At 48.8% G+C, this 23,873-nt stretch overlaps 1 protein-coding gene across 6 annotated transcripts in view; it reads left to right on the forward strand.

Annotated features, from left to right (window-relative positions):
* DAPK2 (death associated protein kinase 2) overlaps positions 1-18,143 on the forward strand; it is a 112,239-nt gene extending 94,096 nt beyond the window's left edge. For 3 of the 6 annotated variants that reach the window (XM_006093414.3, XM_023757847.1, XM_014459794.2), the window contains exons 8-10: positions 1,774-1,926; positions 2,972-3,017; positions 4,317-5,755. In XM_006093414.3, coding sequence (XP_006093476.1) covers positions 1,774-1,926; positions 2,972-3,017; positions 4,317-4,925 — 808 coding nt within the window. In that variant the 3' untranslated portion in view covers positions 4,926-5,755. Of the gene's footprint in view, positions 1-1,773; positions 1,927-2,971; positions 3,018-4,316; positions 5,763-14,618; positions 14,709-14,829; positions 14,914-17,475 lie in introns of those variants that run through there. The other 3 variants (XM_006093415.3, XM_014459802.1, XM_023757848.1) reach the window with 2 other exon arrangements.
* Positions 18,144-23,873: the final 5,730 nt, after the last annotated feature.

Below are 23,873 nucleotides of genomic sequence, written 5' to 3' on the forward strand. Positions count from 1 at the left end.
ACATTGGTTTCTTCAGAACTCTGGTGCCCACATTGAAATGTTAAAGAATTCCAGTGTGTACAGGGCACATAGACTTCTTGTAGCTCATTTGAGTTCCATACAGTTTTTTGAGTGCCTGCTCCGTGGTGGGCATTGTGCCAGGCACTTGGGATAGTGACATGATGGAGAGTCTGCCCTGCTAGTCTGGAGCTCCCTGTGTTGGGGTGGGGTGGCGAATGACTCCAGGTAGCTGATTCTCACCCAGTGGGACCAAGGTTATGGTGGAAGTATGAACCCGCCTCTGTGAGACACAGATGGGAGAGGCAATGGTCTGCTGGGGCTTCAGAAGGTTTAATGGGTTTGGGGGAGGAGAAGGAGCTTGATTGATTGACTTGATTTGAACTGGACTGTACAGAATGAGGTTAATTCTCCAGGTATAAAGGGAGGGAAGGAATGTCCTGCTCAGGAAGGAAACAGCATGTTAAATGTGGTGAAATGTATAAGGAATGTGTTAGGGACTAACTCCTGATGCCTTGCTCAGGAGTTTAGATGTGATCCTATAGAGCATGATTTCCAACTGGTGCACCACAAGCATTTTTAAAACATGCAATGCCCGACTAGTTAGGCAGGGGCACTGACCCCTTTTCCCTGAGGTTGTCAAATTAAAAAATGACAACAGCCAACACAACAATAGCTGTCTGGTGTGATTGAATCAAAGTTATACCTACCTTTTATCAGATCAACAAAAATATATTTTTTGGCATGCTGTAGAATTTTAGTAATTAGTTTATGTGTACCATGAGGTAAGAAAGGTTGAAAATCGCTCCTAGAGAAAATGGGGAGCCATAGAAGGTTCTTTGTGTTCTAACGACGACGATAATAATGGCCACCAATTTCAGATGTTTATGAGGGCCATGATTGTATGGATCATTTTATATACATATTTACTCCTCACAACAATCATGTGAGGTGGAGACTTAATTTTCTTCATTTTATAGACAAGAAAACTGTAGATCAGAGAAGCTGAGGAACTTACCTAGGTTGAACCTAAGATTGAAATGTCAAATATTTTCTCGTGCACTATGCTGAGAAAATGGCAGTGTGGATGGGGATGACTTTCAAGAGATATTTGACCAACAAAACTTTCTGACCAGTTGGATGAGGTGAGGAAATGGAAGGAAGAATCAGAGGTGACCCCTGTGTTTCCAGCTTGGGTGCATTTGTGAAGTAGCATCATTAATCCAGGCAGGGAGTTCAAGGAGGGAGGTTCGGGCACAGTGACTTCTGGGAAAATGACACCTCTAGGTAGAGGTTTCCCATAAGCAACTGGCATGTGTGTTAGGAGACAGGAGATTCAGGAGTCACTACTTAAATGACGCCTCCTTCACAAACCTTGCAGGGGAACCTCACACCCCCTTCTAGTCCCTAATGGCACAACTGACGCCAGTGTCAGCTCTCCCATGAAGCCTGCACTAGGCCTCCCCTCCATCCTGTGCTCCCACAGTCCTTTGCCTGTCCTTCTATTATATTCTACTTGGTTCTGCTGTGCTTCTCTCCCTTCCTCTTTCCAGTCTCCTGGAGATGCAGTTTCCATCAAGTGCTTAGTCAGAGCTCCATAAAGGGTATTGAATTGGACTCAGTCGAAAAGGCTGCTGACTGGCTGCCCAGAGGGGTCAGGCAGTGTTGCTGGGAGCTCCCAACCCCGTGCAATCGTATGAGTCAGGGTTCCCTGAGTCCATCACCCCCTATTCATCTACTTTCCTGTAGTCACGTGTTCTCTCTCTGTGTGCTCAGCCTAAGTGGAGCATCCCCTTTCCTGGGAGACACGAAGCAGGAGACACTGGCAAATATCACAGCGGTGAGTTACGACTTTGATGAGGAATTCTTCAGTCAGACCAGTGAGCTGGCCAAGGACTTCATTCGGAAGCTTCTGGTTAAAGAGACCCGGTAAGAGGACAGAGAGAGCACGGGCTTCTGAGGTACTGACCTGCACCTGTTGCCCTTCCCCATGTCAGTCTGTCCCCACTTCATCACTGGCTGTCATCTGTGCCATTGTGGCCTAATATGGGCAGGTGCTGAGAAGTGTGGACCGGCGTTCATCTTGTTTGCTCAAGTCTTTCTGCTTCTTTTCCTGCTGAAATGCAAATAACTACATGTGGTGTGTGCACAGTGTGTATCTGTGTGTGTGCAGTATTTGTGTCTGTGTGTGTGTTTGGAAGTCAGCCTGGGTTTCTCTGGGACTCATTATCTTGTGCAGTCTGTACCCAAAGCACCAGGATCTAGAATTTGAAAAGGAAAGCAGCAGGTTTCAAACCAATTCAGGTGGGGAGGTGAGCTTAGAGAGGCCAAAAAGTGGGAGAATAGGAGACATAGTCATCCTATCCCTTCTTCAGGACCGAGGGTGAGCTCTGTGGCTGTGGGGTCACAGTGGGAGATGGGCAGGGAATTGTAGGGAGTTAGGTGCTCGGAGCATTGCCTATCTGGGGCAGGAGTAAGGTCTGTAGATTCTACAAGGTCATGGCTTCTTGGTCCTACAGACTTTGGAGAGAGCCAGAGTGCGATCCTCTACAGTACAGGCGCCTGATTTCTCCAGCTAAGGGCAGTGCTAGGCAGCAGCACCCTACCTGGGTACAGTGAAGGCAGAGCTGAGAAGGGATCTGGGAGGCAAACAGGAAAACAGAGACCAAAGGTTTAACAAGGGAAAGTGGGAAGCTCAAAAGAGCACTTACGACTCTCCTATAGTGTGGCGTTAGGCCCTTCCACTTTGGGACCAACGATGAGGGTTTATGTATTGTCACTCTACAGAGGAGTCAGTCTGGACCATTTTCTCTGGAGTGCAGAGAATTCAGCCAGTTCCCCATCCCCCATTATTCTGGTTTGATGGCAGTGATCAAAGAATGCCAAAATGCTAGTCTAAGAAGAGTAAGAATGAAGACCTTTGCTCTCAGCTTCTGTCCTCATGGGTCACCTCTGTTTCTGGTCCTCATTGCAGGAAGCGGCTCACAATCCAAGAGGCTCTCCGACACCCCTGGATCACGGTAAGGGCACAGTGATGTGTTCCAGTGAGCAGGAAGGTCTCCGCTCTGTCGCCAGGGTTGGCTGGGTGGCTGGATGCTGAGGACCCTTGAAATACTGACCCATGGGCACAGATGAAAGCTAGTTGGAAGGCCCCAAGGTTCTGGGCCTTTTTCAAATAGGTTTATAGGTTTAAGATTTTATTTCATGGGTTCAGGTGACTTATAAAATGCAACCCTCACAAACCTTAGTTGTAACCCTTTTTCTCTAGGGCCATCTTACAAAGTGTTCTTTGTCGGATGATGTGTCACTCTTGTTCCCAGTTGTAGAGAGAGATCGGTAACAATGAAAAATCTCAGCTTTGTAACGAGGGCTCCTTCTGACTTTGGGGGCTCTGAGTAAGGAAGACACTAAACCAGTCACCTGGCTTCTCAGGCACCGTGAGACCTCAGGGAACGGGGCTCCGAGATGGAGGCCTGGTGGGAAGAGCCTCTGTGGGCAATTCCGTTCCCTCTGGGGAGGACAGGGGCACAAAGGCGACTCCCTGCCTGACCTGCTTTGTAATTGCGCTTCCAGCTGCTGGTTTTCCAGAGGTTTTGTGGTCTAGTCACAGTAAAGTGCTATGAAAAGCCCTTTGGGGCGGTGGGAATCAGGAGACTGGGACTCTGGCCCTACTAGTTCTGTTAACTGAGCAGATGTGTACTCCAGGGACATAGTAGGACTTCTAATTCCCTTGAACTGTTTGTTAAATGAGAGAGTTGGCGAGGATGATCTGAGGGGTATAGGGGGGAGGGCTGGAGTGCTCCAGATAGGTCAGATTCCTCTGCTCACTGAAGGATGAGGAAGGCCAAGGGCCCTCCAGGTTTGGGGTGGGCTCAAGGCACAGAGCTAGGGAGTCTCTTGGGCTGCCTCCTTGCTCAGCCTGCTGAGTGTTGCAAGGTCCAGGCGGCTGACTGGCCCTGAAGGCAAGAGGCCACTCCGCCGCCCACTGTGAGACCTGGCCCTGCGTGCTCCTGGCCTTGAGTAGATGCCTGCAGAGTGCTGCCGCCTGCCTGTCTGTGTGAGCGCCCTAAATGCTATGCGTGTGAAGACCCTCTAATGCCGCGGGCCACCCTGCCCTGAAGTGAGCATGCAGGCAGCACCCCTGTACTCCTCGCCTTCTGATAGTCTGTAGGGGTGCTCATCCCACCCTGGTCCTCCACGTGGCCTGGCGCATGCAGTGAATGCCAGAGGCTGCTTGTGTGCCTTCTGCCTCCAGCTCGGACTGCCCTTTGGAGCAGGAGTCAAATTAACTCTGGCTCTTCTGTCTAAACACCCACCAGTCCAAAGGAGAAGCCAGAGCCCCAGAACAGCGGAAGACAGAGCCCACCCAGCTGAAGACCAAGCGCCTGAGAGAGTACACCCTCAAATGCCACTCCAGCATGCCCCCCAACAACACCTACGTCAACTTTGAGCGTTTTGCTCATGTGATGGAGGATGTGGCTTGGGTCGACCAGGGATGCCATGCCCTGGCAGGGGCCCATGACACCATCCAGGACGATGTGGAAGCTTTGGTTTCCATCTTCAATGAGAAGGAAGCTTGGTACCGAGAGGAGAGCGAGAGTGCCCGGCATGACCTGTCCCAGCTCAGGTACGAGTTCCGCAAAGTGGAGTCCTTGAAGAGGCTCCTGCGAAGAGACATCCAGGCCACCGGCTCCAGCCTCGGAAGCATGGCCAGGAAATTGGACCATCTGCACGTGCAGTTTGAAGCTCTGAGGCAGGAGCTCTCAGCAGACCTACAGTGGCTCCAGGAGCTGGTGGGCAGCTGCCAGCTGGAGAGTGGGAGCACAGATGGCCTGGGCTCTGTGTTCTGCCGGGACGCCCGTGAGCCCCTAGCGGAGCTGCACAGCAGACCAGGCAGCGACAAAGTCTTGGCCGGCTTGGAGCTCTGAGGACCAGAATCTCGTCAGCAACGCCTCCTGGATGGCTTGCAGAAGCATGTTCCAACGGCCCTGCTGGGCGTCAGTGTTATCCTGCAGGGATGTGTGTCTGTAGCATAGACGTCCACCCCCTTCCCAGAACCCAGAATCACAGAGGTACTAGCGAGTTATTCATTCTGCACCTCCTCTCACCAACCTGGTTTTCTGGGATGGGGGATTGGCAGGGCAGCCAAGCTGTTAAAACAATTGAGAATAAACAGCCTTCAATGTATCTTTCTCTAGAGGGAGGACAGCTGGCTCTGGGGAAATGCTTGATAACTGATGTGTGATCATGGATTTGTGCACATTTCACTTCCCACCTATATGCCTTGGGGGTGGCAGCTCTTGGGTAATATTGAGCTAACCGGGGGTAATAGTAAGTCAGCTTGGTGCTTTCCTGCTTCAGAAGGAGGGATTTTAAATGCACAAAGAAAATACTACTTCTCATTTGCATTGACATCACTTATCAAGCACTTACATCTTTGATCCTTAGGTCTTTGATCCCTAAAATAACTTTGCAAGACAGGAAAGTCGGTGGCATTATTATTGCTGTTACTATTATTTTCATTTATCTGATAAGGAAATTGACTCAAAGAGGGAAAATGATTTACTCGGGGTCATTCATAGCTGGTTGATGCAGATGAAACAGAAACTCGGGATGCCTGACTCTAAGATGAGGTATACGGGAAGAAATTGCGAGACTTTGATATAAATATCCATCTTAATATTAAAGTTCAGACCCCAGCGGTAAAATAAGCAACTTCACATATTCTGCCAGGTATGGATGGAATGCTTCCTACCTTCAGATGATGGAGGAGTATGTCCTAGAGCAGCCGTGGGCAAACTACGGCCCGCGGGCCGGATCCGGCCCGTTTGAAATGAATAAAACTAAAAAAAAAAGACCGTACCCTTTTATGTAATGATGTTTACTTTGAATTTATATTAGTTCACACAAACACTCCATCCATGCTTTTGTTCCGGCCCTCCGGTCCAGTTTAAGAACCCATTGTGGCCCTCGAGTCAAAAAGTTTGCCCACCCCTGTCCTAGAGGGCACAGTCATGGCTGCTGTCCAGCCTGAGCCTGTCTGAAGCTCAGCCCACAGAGCAGGAGGAGGGCCGCATCTCACCCTTCTCCAGCTGTCTCCCTCTGGCTAAGGGCCTCAACCTTGTGTTGGGAATGAATACCAAACAGGACTCAGCAAGAAGGTTCCTTTTCTTGCGTACTTAGGGCTTTGGGCCACGAAAGGTCAGAGAAACTCCATGAGAGTTTTTGAAGAGGGTGGACATTAAGACTGGGAAGCACAAGGTTCAGTGGTCCCCTCTTGACCCCAGGCTTTGAGCATGCCCCCTGAGGACTGTGTGGTCTTATCACCCTTTTCCCAGAGGAGCACCCGTCATCCGGCTCGTAGAGACAGAGCCTGAGTGTGGGCCCAGAGCTGTGCTAGAAGCTTGGGGGTTGGGGAAAAGATGTATCATTCCCAAATGTCTTAACAGACTCACAACCTACCCTTGTCAGAGAAGCAGGGTAAATGCTATTCCCAGTTTGGAGATGAGGAAACAGAGAGGATGTGATTTGCCCAAGGGCATAATTGTGGCAAAAGTGGAGGTATCCTGAGACGTCTGTCTGTTGCCTTCCTGCTTCCCCTAACTGCCCCAGGCTTCAGGAGTTTTCTCTCTGCTTCCGAGGCAGGCGATATGCAGATTCAACCACCCACCCATTCTCAAATAGTTTCTGAGCACCTAGCAACTGCCAGGTACTTGGTTTGGCCCTGGAGATACAAAACTGAGAGAAAACAGGCATGTTTCCTGCCTTAACAAAGTCTGCAGTCCAGTGAAGGATTCCAACATTAATCAAGAAGATTCTAGAAACGTAGAACTGAAGCTGAGACATATGCTGGGAATGAAAAGTATGAATTACTGTAAGAGCCTGCAATGGGAGTTTGATCTAATCAGGGAAGGCATCCACGAGGTGGTGATGCTGAGCTGAGATCAGCTAAGCACACTAGGGAGAAAGAATTGTTCCCTACAGAGCCCTCACGCCATGGCTCTGTGGTCGGAGGGGGCATGGGAGGCTGAAATTACATAGATAGAAAGAAAGCTGGAGGGGAGAGAATAAGAGGATTGTGTACGTGTGACTGGAGAGGATGCAGGACCAGCAAGGCTTTGCCATATCAAAGACCTCTGCCTTTATCCCAAATGTCATGGGGAGCCATGATGGATGCCAGGCTAGTCAATGGCCCGATGTGCTGGGGGGAAACGCCTAGTGAGCAGCACAGATGGGAAGTGGTTTAGGACGAGACATGAGATTTTAATCTCATGAAAGCATTTCCTCAAAAGTCTACCTCCTTTTCTATTAGCATCCTGGATCATTTCAAATATATATAATATTGTAACAAACTTTTTTCATCAAATAGAAGAAACCATATTTTCATCAAATATAAGACACATCATTATTATGTACCAAAAATAAGAAAGATAAAAAGCCCAAGATGGGAGGTCCAATAGGAGACCCCCACACACAAAGGGGAACACCTGTACTAAGAGGGTCATGACAAGGCCACCGTGAGAAAGGAAAAGCAAGAGAATGTGAGTCCCAACCTTTTCCCTTGGGGCGGGATGACAAACCCTCCTCTAAGAATAGGCGCTCCGGGTGGTGGTCCTCATGCTTTGTGAATTTGCACAATCAGTGTGATCCAAAAGGACCTCAAGCAGAGACTCTAAGTCAGACAGCCTGAGGCTGGTGGCCCCGATGGCTGGCAGAAGCAGCATGAACACCTGCCTTCACTTCAGACCGACAGTTATGATAAGATGCCATTGATTGGGAGACAAGTCCTGATTTCAGAGATCCAAACATGTGCGTCTTGGAATCAATAGAAGATGGCAAAGCTGTTCCTATGCCGTCCCTGGGAGAACTGGGACAAATGACCCATCTGCCATCTCTCCAAGGATGCCCTGTCCCAGGATGTGATGTATTCATTTGGCATAAGACACTGTTCCTATTAAAGGGTCCTTTGGCCATGTCAACACACCTTGACCTCACACAGCCAGGTTTCCTAAGGAAAGGAAGCCCTGACTGAGCAACTCAGGGGAAACTTTCTTGTGGACGTCGAAATAAAATGCAATCAAAGAATAAGACGTTGATGATGATTTGAATTAGGGAGGCTGGGAAGAGGGAGGGATACGTTCCTTTTAGAATTGTGGCAGCAGCCACAGGCTCTCCATGCAGGGAGGTCCTCAGAGGTGAACCACCAGACACCCTTGCAGCACTTTACAGGGCAGGACTTGTCTGAAGTTCACCCGGCTAGTCAGAACCATAGGAGGTTTTCCTCACAGGACTGGAATTGTCCTCTTTATGTTCAAGTCCAGTCATTGGTAACGATTTGCCACTTAGACACTTTATAAGCAGATCCTTTTCTGTACTAAGAACTTCCAAGGACAAATAGCAGTGAACTGAGAAATGCCCCCCAAGTGTTTCAGGGAAACCAGAGAAGGCTGTAACCTTCCCCGTCATCTGGCCAGTCCAACATGCATCACCCTTTGGCTTCAGAACCCAAGGAGACCCAGCTGAACTTCTCCCCACACGCCCACAGCTGGAATTTTAGCAACGGGGTCAAGGGCAGGGTGGGGCTGATGGTCCCTAGGCACTTGTACTTAGACGGAGAAAGGCCTGGGGCACTGCTCTGTGGGCAGACCCATCTGCCATCAGATTTGTCATTCACTAGGCTGTTAATGAAAGATCTGCCGCTGTGCTCTGTGCAAATGCCATTCTGGACTCTTGGGGCAGGGAGGGTGAGTATGTGACATCTTCCTGAATAATGGTTCCCAGGGAAGCTGGAATTGGCTCCTGGGGAAGGCGGCAGCCTGTCCCTGCTCTGAAGGGCATGCACATGGCACACAAAGCGGGGGGGGGCGGGGGGGGGCAGGCGGGGGGGGGGGGTGTGTGCCACTGATTCTGCGATGCAGGCGGCTGGCCTTGAAGGGGTGTGAGGAATAATAATGACAGGAGAAGCCAGAGTCTCCTCCATGCACCCGCTCCCAGCACTGCCCACGCTCCCCTACAGGTGATTATGGACATGGAGGCTTCCCGCCTCACTCCATCACATGGTGCAGTCGGCCCCTTGGGAGGTGGCTTTGTGCCCCGATGCCATCCCCGCTGCAAATGTCTATGGAACTGAATGGCCTTTTCTCCTTTGTCTGTGGAACTCTTGGCCTGTGGAGAAGGCTCTGCCCTGGAGCAGAGACCCAGCAGTGGGCATATTTGAGGAGCAGAAGGGGCCAGTTCAGTGGAACAAACACTGATTGTGCTCGGCTCTGGAGGGAGGTGACAGATACGGACAAGACAACTCCTGAGTAAAAGATTCCATTTCTGGGATAAACGGGGACCTAACCCACTGAGAGATGGGAGAGGCCGTGGTGATAAATAGAGGTACCCAATATTCCAGAAAACAGGAGAGAGATGAATTCTGACTGAGAAAAGTTGAGAGGGGGAGGCCAAGGGCAGAAACATTCTCAGCACCCTCCCCTCCCCCTCCCCAAACTGTAGCCACATTGGGGCCAGGACCCTGGACTGGGAAGTGGAAATTAAAGAGAAGATTACAGAGATTAAAAAGCGAGTTTTTGTTTTTAACTTTTTGTTATGGGAATTTTTCAAAACCTGCAAAAAGTATTGAGAACAGTGTAGTGAATTCTATGTACCTATTACCCAGCTTCAACAGTGAGCAAGTTGTGGCCAGTTCTGTCTCATTCATCTCCACCGTTACTTTTTCTGGAGTATTTCAAAAGCAAATTCAGACTTATTTAACTCACAAATTCTTCAGCTGGAATCTCTGATAAGGACTTTTCCTATTAATATTACTACCGTGTCATTATCACACCTGACAAAATCAGGATGAATTCCTTAATATCGTCTGGATACACATTCCGTACTCGTGTCCCCATTTTCTCAGGGATGATCTGTCATCCTTGGTCTGTTCAGATCAGGATCCAAACAGCGTCCACACGTGGCATTTGGTTGTTATGTCTCTCCAGTCGCCTGTCTTCTGTGACGTACAGAAGGGGGAGCTTTGGAAGCTTTTCCTGGGGCCGGAAAATGGCTCAGAAGACGGAAGGCCCTGGAGAGTGGATTAAAAGTGAGAGTTTCCATGCTGAGACCTAACTGGGAAAAGTGAGACCGGATCAGGCAAAGAAAGGGGCATTCTTGCCTCTTTCCATTGACTTTGATGTAGGGACAACCTGCAGGGACACATGGTTTCTGCAGCTCTCCCCACCCGTTTATAAGGAGGCAGAGACTCAGGCACCTGTGAGCTTCACACGCTCCTTTTAGGAGGTGAGTCTAGACTTCAGCCAGGAAACCAGCCAGCAAAAGGCAGAGGTGGAGGGGCTGCCTATAGAGAGATCGGGGGAGAGGGGGCTAGAGTAACAGACCTGGACAGGAGAGGGCAGTGGGCACCCAGGTGTCCCTGGTTTTCAGTGGAGGATGGGGCTGGAGAAATGGCACAGATGGAGGTTTGAAAACTTGCAATCTGTTTGCAGTTTCTAGAGGAGGCCTGGTATTTAAAGAAAATCTTCCGGAGTGCCTCTTCTGAAGAGCCAGGGTTCTTTTTTATGCCTGGAGGATGGCTGCTGCTTCATCCCCCTGCTCTGTGGATGAGGGCGCTGACCTAGGCCACCCCACTGGGCTTTTTCAAAGGCATTTGCGCCTGCAAAACAAAACCTGACTTCGGCCACAGCATTCTGTCTTCTTGCCTCCCTGACATTTTTCTGAGACACACAAATGCTCCTAGGAGCCTGGTCAAAATTGCCCAGACTCTCTGGTATCCCCAAGGACTACAGGCCGGAGAAAGGTGGGCACTGTCTGTTTGCAGAGAGATGGGGGTGGGGTCAGGCAGAACATAGCTCCATCTCCCTCATACTCTCAATTTATCAAAAGTGTTAGTGCCATGTTCCTTCTGGGAACAGATTTCACTGCAGAATTTACATCTCTGATTTTCAAGGCTTAGATGAGAGTGTCAGCATTTGGTGAGCTCTCTTAGCAACCAGGGAGGCCGTTGGTTAGGAAAGGCCAGGCTGATAGATTTATAGCCCCGGTGGCCTCGTCAGAGTTCATGCTGTTTTATGTAGCATATAGACAGGGCCCTAGAAGGAATTGCATCACCTCCCATGAATGGCCTCTGCGAATGATTCCACCTGATATTTTAGTTGGGCCTTTCTGCTGTCACTGGCATTGCTAGACCAGTTGGAAGATGGGATTCTCATAAACAGGATTCTCCTAGCCTGCATGTTGACCTTCCAGCCATGGGGCTTAGGCATCTCTCTCCTGGCAGTGGTGCCAATCAGTAAGTGGATAGACTCCTCCTGCCTCATCAGACTCTCCAAATGCAGTGCAAGTGTCCCCTGCAAGGGTTAGGCCCAACGGTGAATTGCAGGCATTAGTGAAGTTAGAGGTAGAAATGTTCTGTGGATTGGGGCCGGGGGGGGGGGGGGGGGAGGAGGCAGGAAATCACGTTGGAAAGGAGACACTAGTTGCTGGGAAGTGCAGGAGAGGGGAACTAACAAAAAAAACAAATAAATGCAGAATAAAATGACAGTGACACATGCTGGGAAAAAGTAGGGCACAGGCACAGTGAGTTCTGTGGAGCAGCTGGGTGCTATTTTATATAAGACTAGAGGCCCAGTGCACAAAATTCATGCACTGGGTGGGTTTGGTCTCTCAACCTGGCCTGCACCCTCTCGCAGTCCAGGACCCCTCACTCCTTACCACCCGCCTGCTCGCTGCTCCTTAGCGCTGCCACGGAGGCGGGAGAGGCTTCCGCCACCACTGCTGCGCTCGCCAGCTGTGAGCCCAGCTTCTGGCTGAGCTGTGCTCCCCCTGTGGGAGTGCACTGACCACCAGGGGGAAGCTCCTACATTGAGCGTCTGCCCCTGGTGGTCAGTGCGCATCATAGTGACCGGTCATTCTGGTCGTTCTGCTGTAACAGTCGCTTAGGTTTTTATTATATAGATGATCAAGGAAGGCCTCTCCAAGGAGGTGACATTTAAGCAATGACCAGAACAAAGTGACAAAGTGAATATGAAGGAGCAGGGGCAAAACCCTGAGACCGTGGGTTCCTGGACTAGCAAGCAGACCTGTGTGATGGGAGCCACAGCGATAGGAAAGAGAGAGGGAGGAAATCAGGTTGGAGAAGGACCCAGGTGGTTCAGGCCTTGGGGGTCTTGGTGAACGTGTTGAGTTCCATTAAGAGTGTCAGGAAGCTGCTGGAAGGCTTTGATACCAGGAATGGGCAGGCTCTGCTCTCTTCTGCGTCTCCCTTCCAGGTGAGTCCTCGACCCAGGGCCGGGCTTGCAGGTGTGGCAGAGGAGGTGAAGGCAATTAAGGGAGGAGTGGGAGAGCTGGCCCTATGCTCTTCTCTTCCCTCTCCATCTTTCTTTCTCCTCTCCCTCCCTTCTTTGCTCCTGCGCCCTTTGATCTAAACCACTATGTTCCAGTTTGGGAGGGTGACTTGCCCTGGCTTTCTCTCACGTGTCAAGGTTGTGTACACCCTCCTCTCTGACCCCCCACAGAACTCGGCTGACTCTCAGGCAGAGCTGTGGGGAGTCATGGTGTTATGACACCTTGTCATGGTGTCATGGCTGCTGACCCAGGTGCCTGGTCTCTCATTGGCAGGAGTGAGCAGGTCCTAAGTCCTAGGTTTTGTTCCAGTTGGTCCCTTCAACAGCGCAGGGAAACAATTTCCACATACAACTATTAAGCACCCATTATTGAATGCTCTGAGTGGGAAGGAGGTGGGGCCAGGAACATGGACAAACACATGAAGAAATTTCTGTGCCCTCGGGTTGTTTTCCGCTAGTGGGACTGGGTTGGGTGATATATGTAATAAGGGAGCTCATGTGTGTTTTGGTCATGTTGGGGAGAGTGACGTTGTTTCTTGGAAGCTGTCTTAAAGGAGGTCACATTTGAATTGGGCTTTGAAACACACAGAGGCCTTCCAGGACGATGGGGGTTGGGTGGACATGGAAAGGGCCTCCTGCCGGAAGATGTTAAGTCCGGGGCAGTGAGGGCCAGCAGTGTGCACCGGCTTCCCCTGGATGGAAAATAAACAAGTGTGGTAGGAGTAAGACCAGCACTCAGGAACCAATGAGCTGCCTCGCCCCACATTCACTGAGGTGCCAAATGAGGCGTTGCTGTGTGGGGGCGCTCAGAGCAGAGAGAAAAGTAGAGCTGGACTTTATGGACCATCCTGGGCAGTTCATTTCTTGAGGTCCCAGCACCCTTTGAGAATCTGTGAAAGCTAGTGACTCTCCTCAGAAGGAATGTATATCTGTACATAAATTCTAAATTATTTAATTGAGATATAATTCACATTTTATAAACTTATCTTTTAAAAGTATACAATTCTGTGGTTTTTAGTATATTCAGATTGTGCAGCAATCATCACTATACAATTCCAGAACCTTTTATTAATACCCGTTAGTAGTCATTCCCCATTCTTCCCTCTCTCCACCCCTTGGCAACTAATCTATCTTCTGTCTCCATGGGTTTGCCTATTCTGCACATATGATGCAAATAGAATCATACAATATGTAGCCTTTTGCTTCTGCCTTCTTTCCATTATAATGTTTTCAAGGTTCATTCATGTGCAGCATGGATCACTACTTCATTCCTTTTCATGAATAATATTCCATTGTGTGGATAGACCATATTTTGTCTGTTCATCATCAGTTAATGTACATTTCAGCTGTTTCCACTTTTTGACTATTGTGAATGATGCTGCTGTGAATATTCATCTACAAGTTTACATACTAAAATTTATAAACCATTTCAGAAGGTTCATAGAACCACAAAACCCATCTCTTGGTCTCAGAAAACTGTGTTTTATTTACAAAAGGGGAAGAATTAAGAGGGAATTGACTCATAAAATTGTATACATTAAATATGTTTGAATTTTTTGGTAAAAATAAAGCTATTTTTATTTTTTATTTTTCTAAGCTATTTTTAAAATAAAATAAAATTTAAAAAGAAGGAATGGAGAAGGCAGGAAGGCTATCAATAATTTATTTTTATTTATTGACCATCTCTAGGTTAAGCACTATACATACCCACATTCATTTAATCCTAAATAACCCTGATATACAGTGTTACTTATTATCCCCATGTTACAGATGAGAAAACTGAGGCTCAGAAAAGTCATCCAGACTTCTTGGCAACTACACATTCCATTTCCTCTTGACCTTCATCAAAGCCCCTATTTCCTTCCATTTATTTTTGAATGGAGTACAATGTCCTGTTTGCCAGCAAGGCATCCGTTTCGCTAAAGCCCATCAGGCTCAGTGCACAGTGGGCATCCTAGACTACTATACAATAACCCTTTCCCAAAGTGATTTGTGATCGAAAGCCCTGCCTCCCTCGCTTCTTGTGGGAGCTCAGCCTCTGCCCTGGCCAGTATGTGCATCTGGCTCCGGTAATAATAGCTCAGGGGCACCAGGGCATCTCCTGAACAGCTGAGACATCTGTAAACGTTGTCCTCAGTGTGATATCCCTCCGCATGCGCTGCCCGGCAGGGGGTGCCAGGGTCAGGCTGAGGATGGCGTGTGGTTGGGGGTTCTGTGGAGAGGGTGGCCGCTGCCCAGAGCTCAGTGTCAGCTGCCATACTCTGCTTTGTCTCCCAGCCGGTGGACAACCAGCAAGCCCTGGTGCGCAGGGAGTCCGTGGTCAACCTGGAGAACTTCAAGAAGCAGTATGTCCGCAGACGGTGGAAGGTGTGTCAGGGCTTAGGGGTGGGGGGGAGGCTGCGGGTGCAGGGGACCCAGGTGGGTTCCTGGTTCCCTCCGGGGTCTCTGTGCACATTCTCACCTGGCACCTCTTCTCTCCCTCCCTCAGCTCTCTTTCAGCATTGTCTCCTTGTGCAACCACCTCACCCGCTCCCTGATGAAGAAGGTGCACCTGAGGCCAGATGAGAGCCTGGTAAATAAATGCAGTGCCTTCTTCTGGGGCGGAATTTGGGGGTGGCCTGGAGCCCGGGGATGAAGGGGAGCAGTTGGGTCTTAACTGTTTCCAGCCAGTTCTGCTGGTCTACTTTCCTCTGCACCGTGATTAGTGGAGGCCTCCTGTTCAGAGGGACCACCTAGATAAGCGGTTCTCAACCTGTGGGTCGCGACCCCTTTGGTGGTCGAACGACCCTTTCACAGGGGTCGCCTAAGACCATCGGAAAACACATATATAATTACATATTGTTTTTGTGATTAATCACTATGCTTTAATTATGTTCAATTTGTAACAATGAAATTGGGGGACACCACAACATGAGGAACTGTATTAAGGGGTCGCGGCTTTAGGAAGGTTGAGAACCACTGGCTTAGAAGGTGCCAGGAGAAGCATAGCCCTGGGGCTCTCAGTCCTCTGCTGGTGGGTCTTCAAAGGCACGGCTGCTGCCTCTTCACTGCCCAGCCTTTCCCCGAGGACAGGTAGCCTGCCGGGGACCTGAGGGCTCCGGATAATGAGACTACCACTGGCAATCCAAAATGTATTCCTGGCATCCAGAGATCTGCTGTAGAATGGGAGCTTTATATTCATGTTTCAATTGTTCTTATTTCTGTTTAGCTTTAGATGAACATCAATAATAATAATTAGATATCTTATATTTGATTAGCTTGTTACCGTTTTGTGTACATTTAAATTGAGGGACTTATAATACACTGATCAAGAGTGTGGCCTCTGGAGCCAGACTGCCAGGATTCACATCTGCCACATAATAGCTGTGTGACTTTGAGGAAATTACTTAACCTCTCTGTGCCAAAATGTTATCAGTTGTAAAATGGGGTTAACAATAGTTCCTACCCCATAGAGCAGTCATAGGGATTAAATGATGACATATCCTTAGAACCTGACACTCTAAGTGCTCAATACAGGTTAGCGGTTATTGTTGTCTAAAATACTCCTGTAGACTTTACAATGCAGTGCCAGTGCTTCCGAATGCAGTGTTAGTATTTCAGCTGTTAGATGCTCCTCACTGCTCTCTGAGTGTGGTGAGGGCCCAAGGAGTGTCTGGGGTGGCACAGGTCAGGACAGAAGGTGACTCCTGCTCAGGACAGGGCTGGAAGGCAGCTGCCTGAGACAGATGGGCCGTCAGCCTTGAGCAGCCTTAGGACACAGCACTCGGGCTGAATCCCAGGACCCGGCACAGCCCCTGTGTTCTGCCCTCCCCCCACACATCCTGGGTCCTCTTTCTTCAGCCTCAGCTCTTGTTGATTCTTGCTCTTGCTCAGGACTTGAGGATTTATGGCTCCAGAGAACTGAAACAACTATGTGGCTTTGGCCAAGCTATGTCCCTTCCCTGGTCGAGTTCCTCATCTGCTATAAAAGGAATTGGACTCCCTCCCTCTGAAAATCCCTGTTAACGACAGGCAGACTTTCCTCCAGCTTACTTTTTTATTGTTTGGCTCTGACGCACACTAAAAAGTTGCTATTCAGCGGAGCTTGAGTTATTTTTATTGTTATAGCCGGGCTTGGTCCAGGATGTGTTTGGCTAAAGTTGATCTTGACCTTGAATTTCCAAGTGGCTACGGCCAGGGGAAGGGGAGAAGGCCCTGGGAAGGGATATAGTGTACAGCAGGCATGCCTTCCAGCTGTGTTGCCCTGATATAATGCAGGCCACGGGGAGAGAGGACCAGAAAGTATTGAAGGGACTATCAATTTCTATCCTAAGACTTGTCCTTGATTAAACATTTTAAAAAGTCCTCTTTTTACTCGAATGCTCAGCACCATTAGCACAATGGCTCACCCTGCAAGTGGAAAAGGATTGGGTCCTAGACATCCATTACAAAGTTTTCCCAAAGGGATTTTCCTTAAAAAAAAAAAAAAATAGGTCCTTTTGCTTGGGAAGCATTAAAATTGAACATCTTACAGCAGATTTTTTTATAACTTCCTTAAGTCTTTTTGAATTAGTGCTTCTTTTAGTAATTTTAATAATTCAATAGATCAGTGTGTCCTGAATGAAAAAGGCACTGTGACCTCCAGGGCCTCAGCTTTGGTTTAGCCATGGAATGTACTTGACTCTTTCCCTCTTCCATAAAAATGGAGCACAAAAGCTATTTCCCTGGAAAAACCGCATGGCAAGGCTCGCTCAAGGTGCAGCCTAAGCCAGTGGAGGAAGAGGGGGATAGAGTGGTCACCGTCAGGGGTTAGGGAGGTCCCGGTGGCTCCCTTTTCCCCGCTTCTCTCTGGTCTGCGCTCAGGAGACCTATCAGACCATGTATCCAAGTGGTCTCGGTCATGTGGCAGCCACCAGATATAATTTTCATGATTGCTATAATTTGGCTTCTCCTGGCACCTGTTCCCCCCTAGACACTAGGGTGCCTGTTTTCCTTCCTCCTGGCGTTCTCTGGACAGAACAACAACCTTCTTCTCAACATCCACCTCTCTGGCTTGCAACCCCCTGGCCCAGGTGTACGGGGCCTGGTGGCGTGGCACAACCCCATTCCTGACATCTCATGACCCTCTTGCCCTGGGCTTCTTTTTTTCTTCCAGAGGAATTGTGAGAGTGACACAGAGGAGGACATCGCCAAGAGGAAAGCCCTCCACCCCCGGAGGAGGAGCAGTACCTCCTAACTGATGCGGCTCTCAGCGGCCCCCAGGGAGGCCCAGGCCCAGCGGGGCCCCCTTCTGTGCAGACTCTTGGTCCCGTTTGTCACCAGCACCCAGGCATTCTGCATTTCTGAACTTGTTGCAAGAGAGATGGGCCTGCAGGATTCAGAAGAGTTTACAGGGGATCCAGGAGACCCTGGGAGCTGTGGCTTTTCCTACGGAGGAGGTGCCAGCATTCCCAAAGCTCTTATTCTCCATAAAACAGGCTCTCACCCATCCTCAGAACGTGGAGTGCAAGTGTGGACTTAAGAAAACAATGTAAATGACATTGTCATCAATGGTGAAGGTCAGATTCAGGCAGTTTTCCTCACAGGATGAGGGAGTCCAGAACCAGCCTGGTCAAAAATTGCACCAGGAGGACAGAGGCCTCCCCCATGGGGACAAGCCAAATGAGTGAAGTGAATCTTCGGGCGTGAGGGACCAATCCTGTGAACTCCTAGAACCCACATGGAGTCAGCACGACCAATATATCAGACCTTCTAAAGCAGCCCATTGCCAGCCCACTGTATTGTAATTTTTTTTCATTTTTATTAAACTTCTGGTTTATCTGATGCTTGGCTTCTTTTAGGTCTCTCTCCATCTGATTTTCTTTAGCTCAGGTGCCTGTGACTCTGGGGGAGCACCCAGGGTTAGGGTACGCTGAGTGGACAGGGCCTCAGAAGGTCATACTGAACCACCCCCTCTGGACTACAAGGCACCTACCTTCTATATCCTTCCCTAAATCAGATATGGCATGTAACGCCTGTACTGTCTCTACTATCACCATCATCCTTGATGGTGTGGGCTGAGTTGTGTCTCCCGACCCCTGTACCACAGAATATGACAATGTTTGGTCATAGGGTCTTTCAAGAAGTAAGCAGGTTAAAATGAGGCCAGTGGACCCTAATTCCAATATGACTGGTGTCTTTATAAGAGGAGGAGATTAGGACACAGAAGAGCGACCATGTGAAGACACAGGGAAAAGACAGCCATCTGCAAGCCAAGGAGAGAGGCCTCAGAAGAAACCAATCCTGCCAATACCTCCATCTGAGACTCCGGGCCTCCAGAACCGTGAGGAATACATTTCCGTTGTTTAAGCCACCAGTCTGTGGTATTTATTAAAACAGACCCAGAAAACAAATGCACCTGCCAACTATGGCCAAGATAGGGGCAGGGGACTTTTTAAAGATGTGGATGGTGTCCAGCCAGCATGGCTCAGTGGTTGAGCGTTGAAATATGAACCAGGAGGTCACAGTTCGGTTCCCGGTCAGGGCACATGGCCAGGTTGAGGGCTGGATCCGCAGTGGGGGACATGTAGGAGGCAGCCTATCAACGATTCTCTATCATTGACATTTCCATCTCTCTCTCCCTCTCCTTTCCTCTCTGAAATCAATAAAAATATATTTTAAATAAATAAATAAAGATGTGGATGGAGAAGGATAAAGAAGAACCCACAGGGAGAAAGGAGAGGGAAGAGAGGTAGATTACCTGGATGGACCCTGGAGTGAATATGGTAAGGGAACCTGAATGGACATAGATATCTAGGCCATGCTTTCCAGAAACCCAAGAGAAGACCCTTGGAAACCAGAAATCAAAAAGGTTAGGGTGAGGCCCTGAAACTGAGAAAGTACCTGTGAAGAGGTGGAAAGTAAGGGAAAGTTTTGGAAGGTGAGTGGGGAAAAGTGAGCCAGGAAGGAGAGAGGGAAAAAAGTGAAAAGGGCCTAAGGCAGCCTTTCCCTTTGTCCGTAGCAAGTTTTAAGCCCCTCATGTGAGAGAGTGGATCAAACTGCCTTCATCCAAGTGGATGGATTCTGAGCTAAAGAGGAACAGAAGGGCCGTCCAGCTCTGGAAAAGCTTCTCGGTAGAAATGAGTGGGCCTGGGGCTGTGGCAGAAAGCGATGAGTTCGCCATGTAGTTCTCAGACAGAGCCAGCCCTGGGCCTCCTGCAGCCTCTTAGCTGAGGCTGAGAACTGCGTTCAGGGCCCCTGGGCCAGTGAAGGGCTCTGGGCTGTGGCTGGTCACATAGACCAACAAGGAATACTCTGGAATGGGAGCTTATGGGTGCTCTTAGGAAGTCAAGTGTGGTAGTGGGTAGGCACGGTCCTCCTGCTAGGAAGGCGAGAGTGAATGGCTTTGGCAAACCCAGTCTGAGTTTTCAGTCATGACCATGGGGTTAGCCTTTTAGATCTCGACCCAACATTTTACTGAAGATGAAGCTGAAGCCCAGAGAGAGGAAGCGACTAGGTCTATGACACACAGCAAATTTCTGAAAACATCTGATGAAAGCCCATACTTCCTGAGTCCTGATTCTATGCTCCTTGCTTCAGCGTGATAAACTGTGGAAATGGATGGAGCATTCACTTTGCCTCATTTTAAACAAGTTCTCATCTATCCCTTACTGTTCCCTGCCTCATCCTTCATTCCTGGGAAAGAGAGAAATGGCCACACTTGCTGTTGTCCATCTTCTCACAGTAAAGGACACTGCCCCCGGGTAGGGGCATCTCAGCAGACAACATCCATGGGCCGTGAGTCTGTCAGTGAACCAATATGTGCCTGGCACTGTTCTAGATGTGGAGTGAGGACAACGAACAGGACAGACATGGGCCCTGCCCTAAAGGGGTCCACATTCTGTAAGTCCTGGGCACCTGGACTCCGTCCTGCCCACAGACTGCTCCTCCTCTCCTTCCTCTCATCCAGGTTATTTAAAGCCCTATTGACCAAGTCCCCTCAGCCCAGCTCTCTGGTGTTTGACGGCATCTGCTGGGTTTCCCAGAATCCCTTGGGACGCATAGGGCCAAGCAGTGGGCAGAGGGAGGCCTTTGAGGATGCACATCTCCAAGGATGCCTTTGAAGCCCAGCAGCCAGAGCCAGGTGCCCACTCCCACACAGGGCCAGTCCTCGCGGCCTCTCCACTGGCAGATGGCTGGTACCCTCCAGCTGGGAAGAGGGTGGGGCAGCTGGCCCAGGGGAGCGGTGTGTTGGGTTGACTCTGAAGAGGTCAATTGACCAGCTGACACTTCCAGCTGAACAGTGTGCTCTGAGGCCTAGGGAACATTCCCAGTGACGAAAGCTGTGTCTGGTTAAAAGGCACGTCTCTAAAGAGGTCTGAGGTGTCCTGCCCCAGAGTGTTTGCCTGTGTGTTTCCAGGATGCCGCATTAATATTTCACAAATGCGCATATAAATATTTTAATGCACTTCATTTTAATGTCAATTTCACGGACTTTCCTGACTCCAGAGCTTAGATTGCATTTGCCTTTTCCACTCACATCCTTATTTGCTGAAAACCTTATTTTGGAAGCAAACGAAAGCCATACTGTAAGAGGTGAACCACAAAATCTCTAAAAAAAGATAAAATAAAAATTAAGCGCTGTGCTCTACAAAGTAGGTACATGTGAAAAGAGCTACATTGAGGACCGGGATTTCACAAGGAATTTTACCTGGCACAGATTATAGAACTTTCTTTCCATCTGCTTCCCAGCTTGATGTCATTCGACATTGTTCTGCTCACCATTGCTGCCCCCACTCCCAAACCCCCCAAAGAATGTCTTCCTTGGTGGTCTGCTGAAAGGATCGCATTGTAAGCAAACCATAATAGGCTTAGGGATTGGAGCAGTTGAAGATCTGTAAACAATGCTTAATTGACATTTCAAAAAGCAGAAACACAGTTGGTGTCCTCCCTTTAATAGTTTCTCTCTTCCTGTTTTTTCTTCTTTCCCCCTGGTTCTCTTTCACTCCTCCTCTGCCCATTAGCAAATCATAATATATAGCTGAAGCACATATTTTCATAATGACTTTACTTATTGAATAAAATTCACATTCCCAGTTCCTAGTCTAAAAAAAGTTGTTAATATTATCTAGGGAGAAATAATTTTGTATTTTCCCCCCTGTAGATCAGTACTTCCCCACCTGAGCTAGAAAAAAAATGAAAGAAAAAAGCTCACAGTAATTTTAAAAACATGTTCTGCAATAGGAACATTTCACATACAGCAGTCCATTTAGTCCTCTTCATAACCTTGTAAGGGAAACAAGAGCCCGGTTTACATAGGCGAGGAAGCTGAGACTCAGCAGAGTGAAGAAGCTTGTATGCAATCACACAGCTGAGTACCTGGAATCTAGATTCCAGCCCTGTTTCACCTGCCCCAAATCCACATCTCTTCTCTACTTTTCTTGGGGAAACATTGTTGAGTGAAAAAAGCATCCCTGAGAACCACCACATACCATATAATACTATTTTTGTAAAGCTCAAAAACTATACCATATGTTGTTTAGGGATACATGCAAACATAATAAAACTGTATCTGCAATGCAAGACAATGACTACACTGAGAATTCAAGTTCAAGCTTACCTCCGGGCTGCTGAGAGGGGGAGGAGGACAGGGTGGGTGCTGGCCGTTGGCAGTGTTTTAGCCAGCACTGAGTTTGAGAAGGCTAAAAGGCTAATTCCAATGTAACCCTGATATTTGGGGGGGCTAGCGATCTGAATCTGTGCCAGCAAGCCCAGTGTACCTTCTTGATAACCTATAATTAAGTCATTGCCCCTGTGGACGAAAGGGGCCACATGCTGACCTGACAAGCTCAGGAAAGGCCTGCATGACAGTTTTGCAGACTCGGAGACCTAAAGTAACCACAAAGGATGGTCTGAAATTAAACCTTAACTAAAAGCAGTTATGGTGGGCAGTTACAGTCCTAAGCCGATATCTTCACTGATAAGGTCAACCTTTACCGTAACTGAGCCTATCTGTCTTTTTGCATCTAAGATAACATATCCTTGGGATGTCTGGGTAACTTGTGACTCCCCTTTTTTATGAAGCCACTGGGGCACAACCAGGTGTGCTGGGTCCCAGGACAGATACCACAAATCCCTTCATCATCATGTTAATTGTTCCTGCACCCATCTATTATGCATCAGACTTTTGTCTGGCTTTAAAGGATGGGTAAGCTTCTGTTAAGAGAAGGGGAAAGAGGGTATGGGTTGGTATTCTGATTGCTTGTCCTTATGCCTTCCCATGGCTGGACTTTAGAAAGCTACCAAATAGACGAAGAGTGAAACTTTGGGGAGGGGTGTTGAATTAGTAGTGTGATGAATCAGTAGTTCTACCACTTTCCCCTCCTTTAGCCATTGTCACCCTGGTTCCAGGTCAGAGACCCAGGGGGGCCTGCTAGAGGGCGAGCAGTCACTTGTTGGGGTTGGAAGAGATGTTCAAGGACAGGCATGGAGGACAGAACTCTGGTTGAGTTCTCTGGAGGAGTGTGTGTTTCTAGGTGTTCCTAGGTATCTGTGTGTGTGCGTCTGTCTCTCTGTGGGTATATTTAAATGTGTGTGTGTGTGTGTGTGTGTGTAGCTTGCATGTGTGTATCACTGGATATGTCTGAGTTTTCTCTGTGTGTCTATCTTTGTTTCTATGTGTATGCATCTGACTGTCTCTGGCTGTGTGCATCTATCTCTGTGTGGATGAAACTGGGTGCCTGGGTACTGTCTAAAGAGACTCAAGGGCAAAGTGCCTCTGGGCCAGGAATTGCAGCATCTTCTCTGATGCTGTCAGACCTCTAAAGCTGGTCTAGTTAACATTCCAGGGGACGGGGTGTTTGCTGAATCATAAGGATGTGGACTCTGTGTTCATAGTTGGACATATCTCCTTTCACACACACACACATACACAGAGGAAATTTTAGACAGAGTTGGCTGACCCTGCATTCTTTCAGAAGGTCATGACCTCAGCCAGGCCCAGGAAGGAACAGAAATGAGAATGCTCATGAGACCTAGAGGTTAGCAGAAGGTGACCTGGGACCGGGGTGTTCCCCAGCTGGGTTTTCCGGGTCATGGCTTTCTCAGGCTGTTCCAATAACCAAGCTGCCGGCTTTGAAACTGAAGAATGGACACTTTCTGATGGGGGAGGAAGCCAGGGCGGATTGTCTTGAATGGTACAAAGTGCAGACCTCACCAAACTCTTACAACCAGTGCTGACCCTGGAAGGCCCCACCAAGCCATGAGCCCAGACTCTGGAAAATTCTTCCCTTCCCTCTCCAAACCAACCATGCCACAAATAAACAAAAAATACTGCAGCCCTGGCCATTGTGGCTCAGTTGGTTGAGCATCGTCCCATACACCAAAAGGTCACTGGTTTGATCCCTGGTCAGGGCACATGACCGGGTTGTGGGCTCAATCCCCATTGAGGGGTGTGCTGTAGGCAAGTGATTGATGTTTCTCTCTCACATTGATGCTTCTCTCTCTCTCTCTCTCTCTCTCTCTCTCTCTCTCTCTCTCTCCTTTCCTCTCTCTCTAAAATCAATAAAAACATAC

Source organism: Myotis lucifugus, unplaced genomic scaffold (assembly GCF_000147115.1).
Source record: "Myotis lucifugus unplaced genomic scaffold, Myoluc2.0 scaffold_115, whole genome shotgun sequence".
NCBI classification, from domain to species: Eukaryota; Metazoa; Chordata; class Mammalia; order Chiroptera; family Vespertilionidae; genus Myotis; species Myotis lucifugus.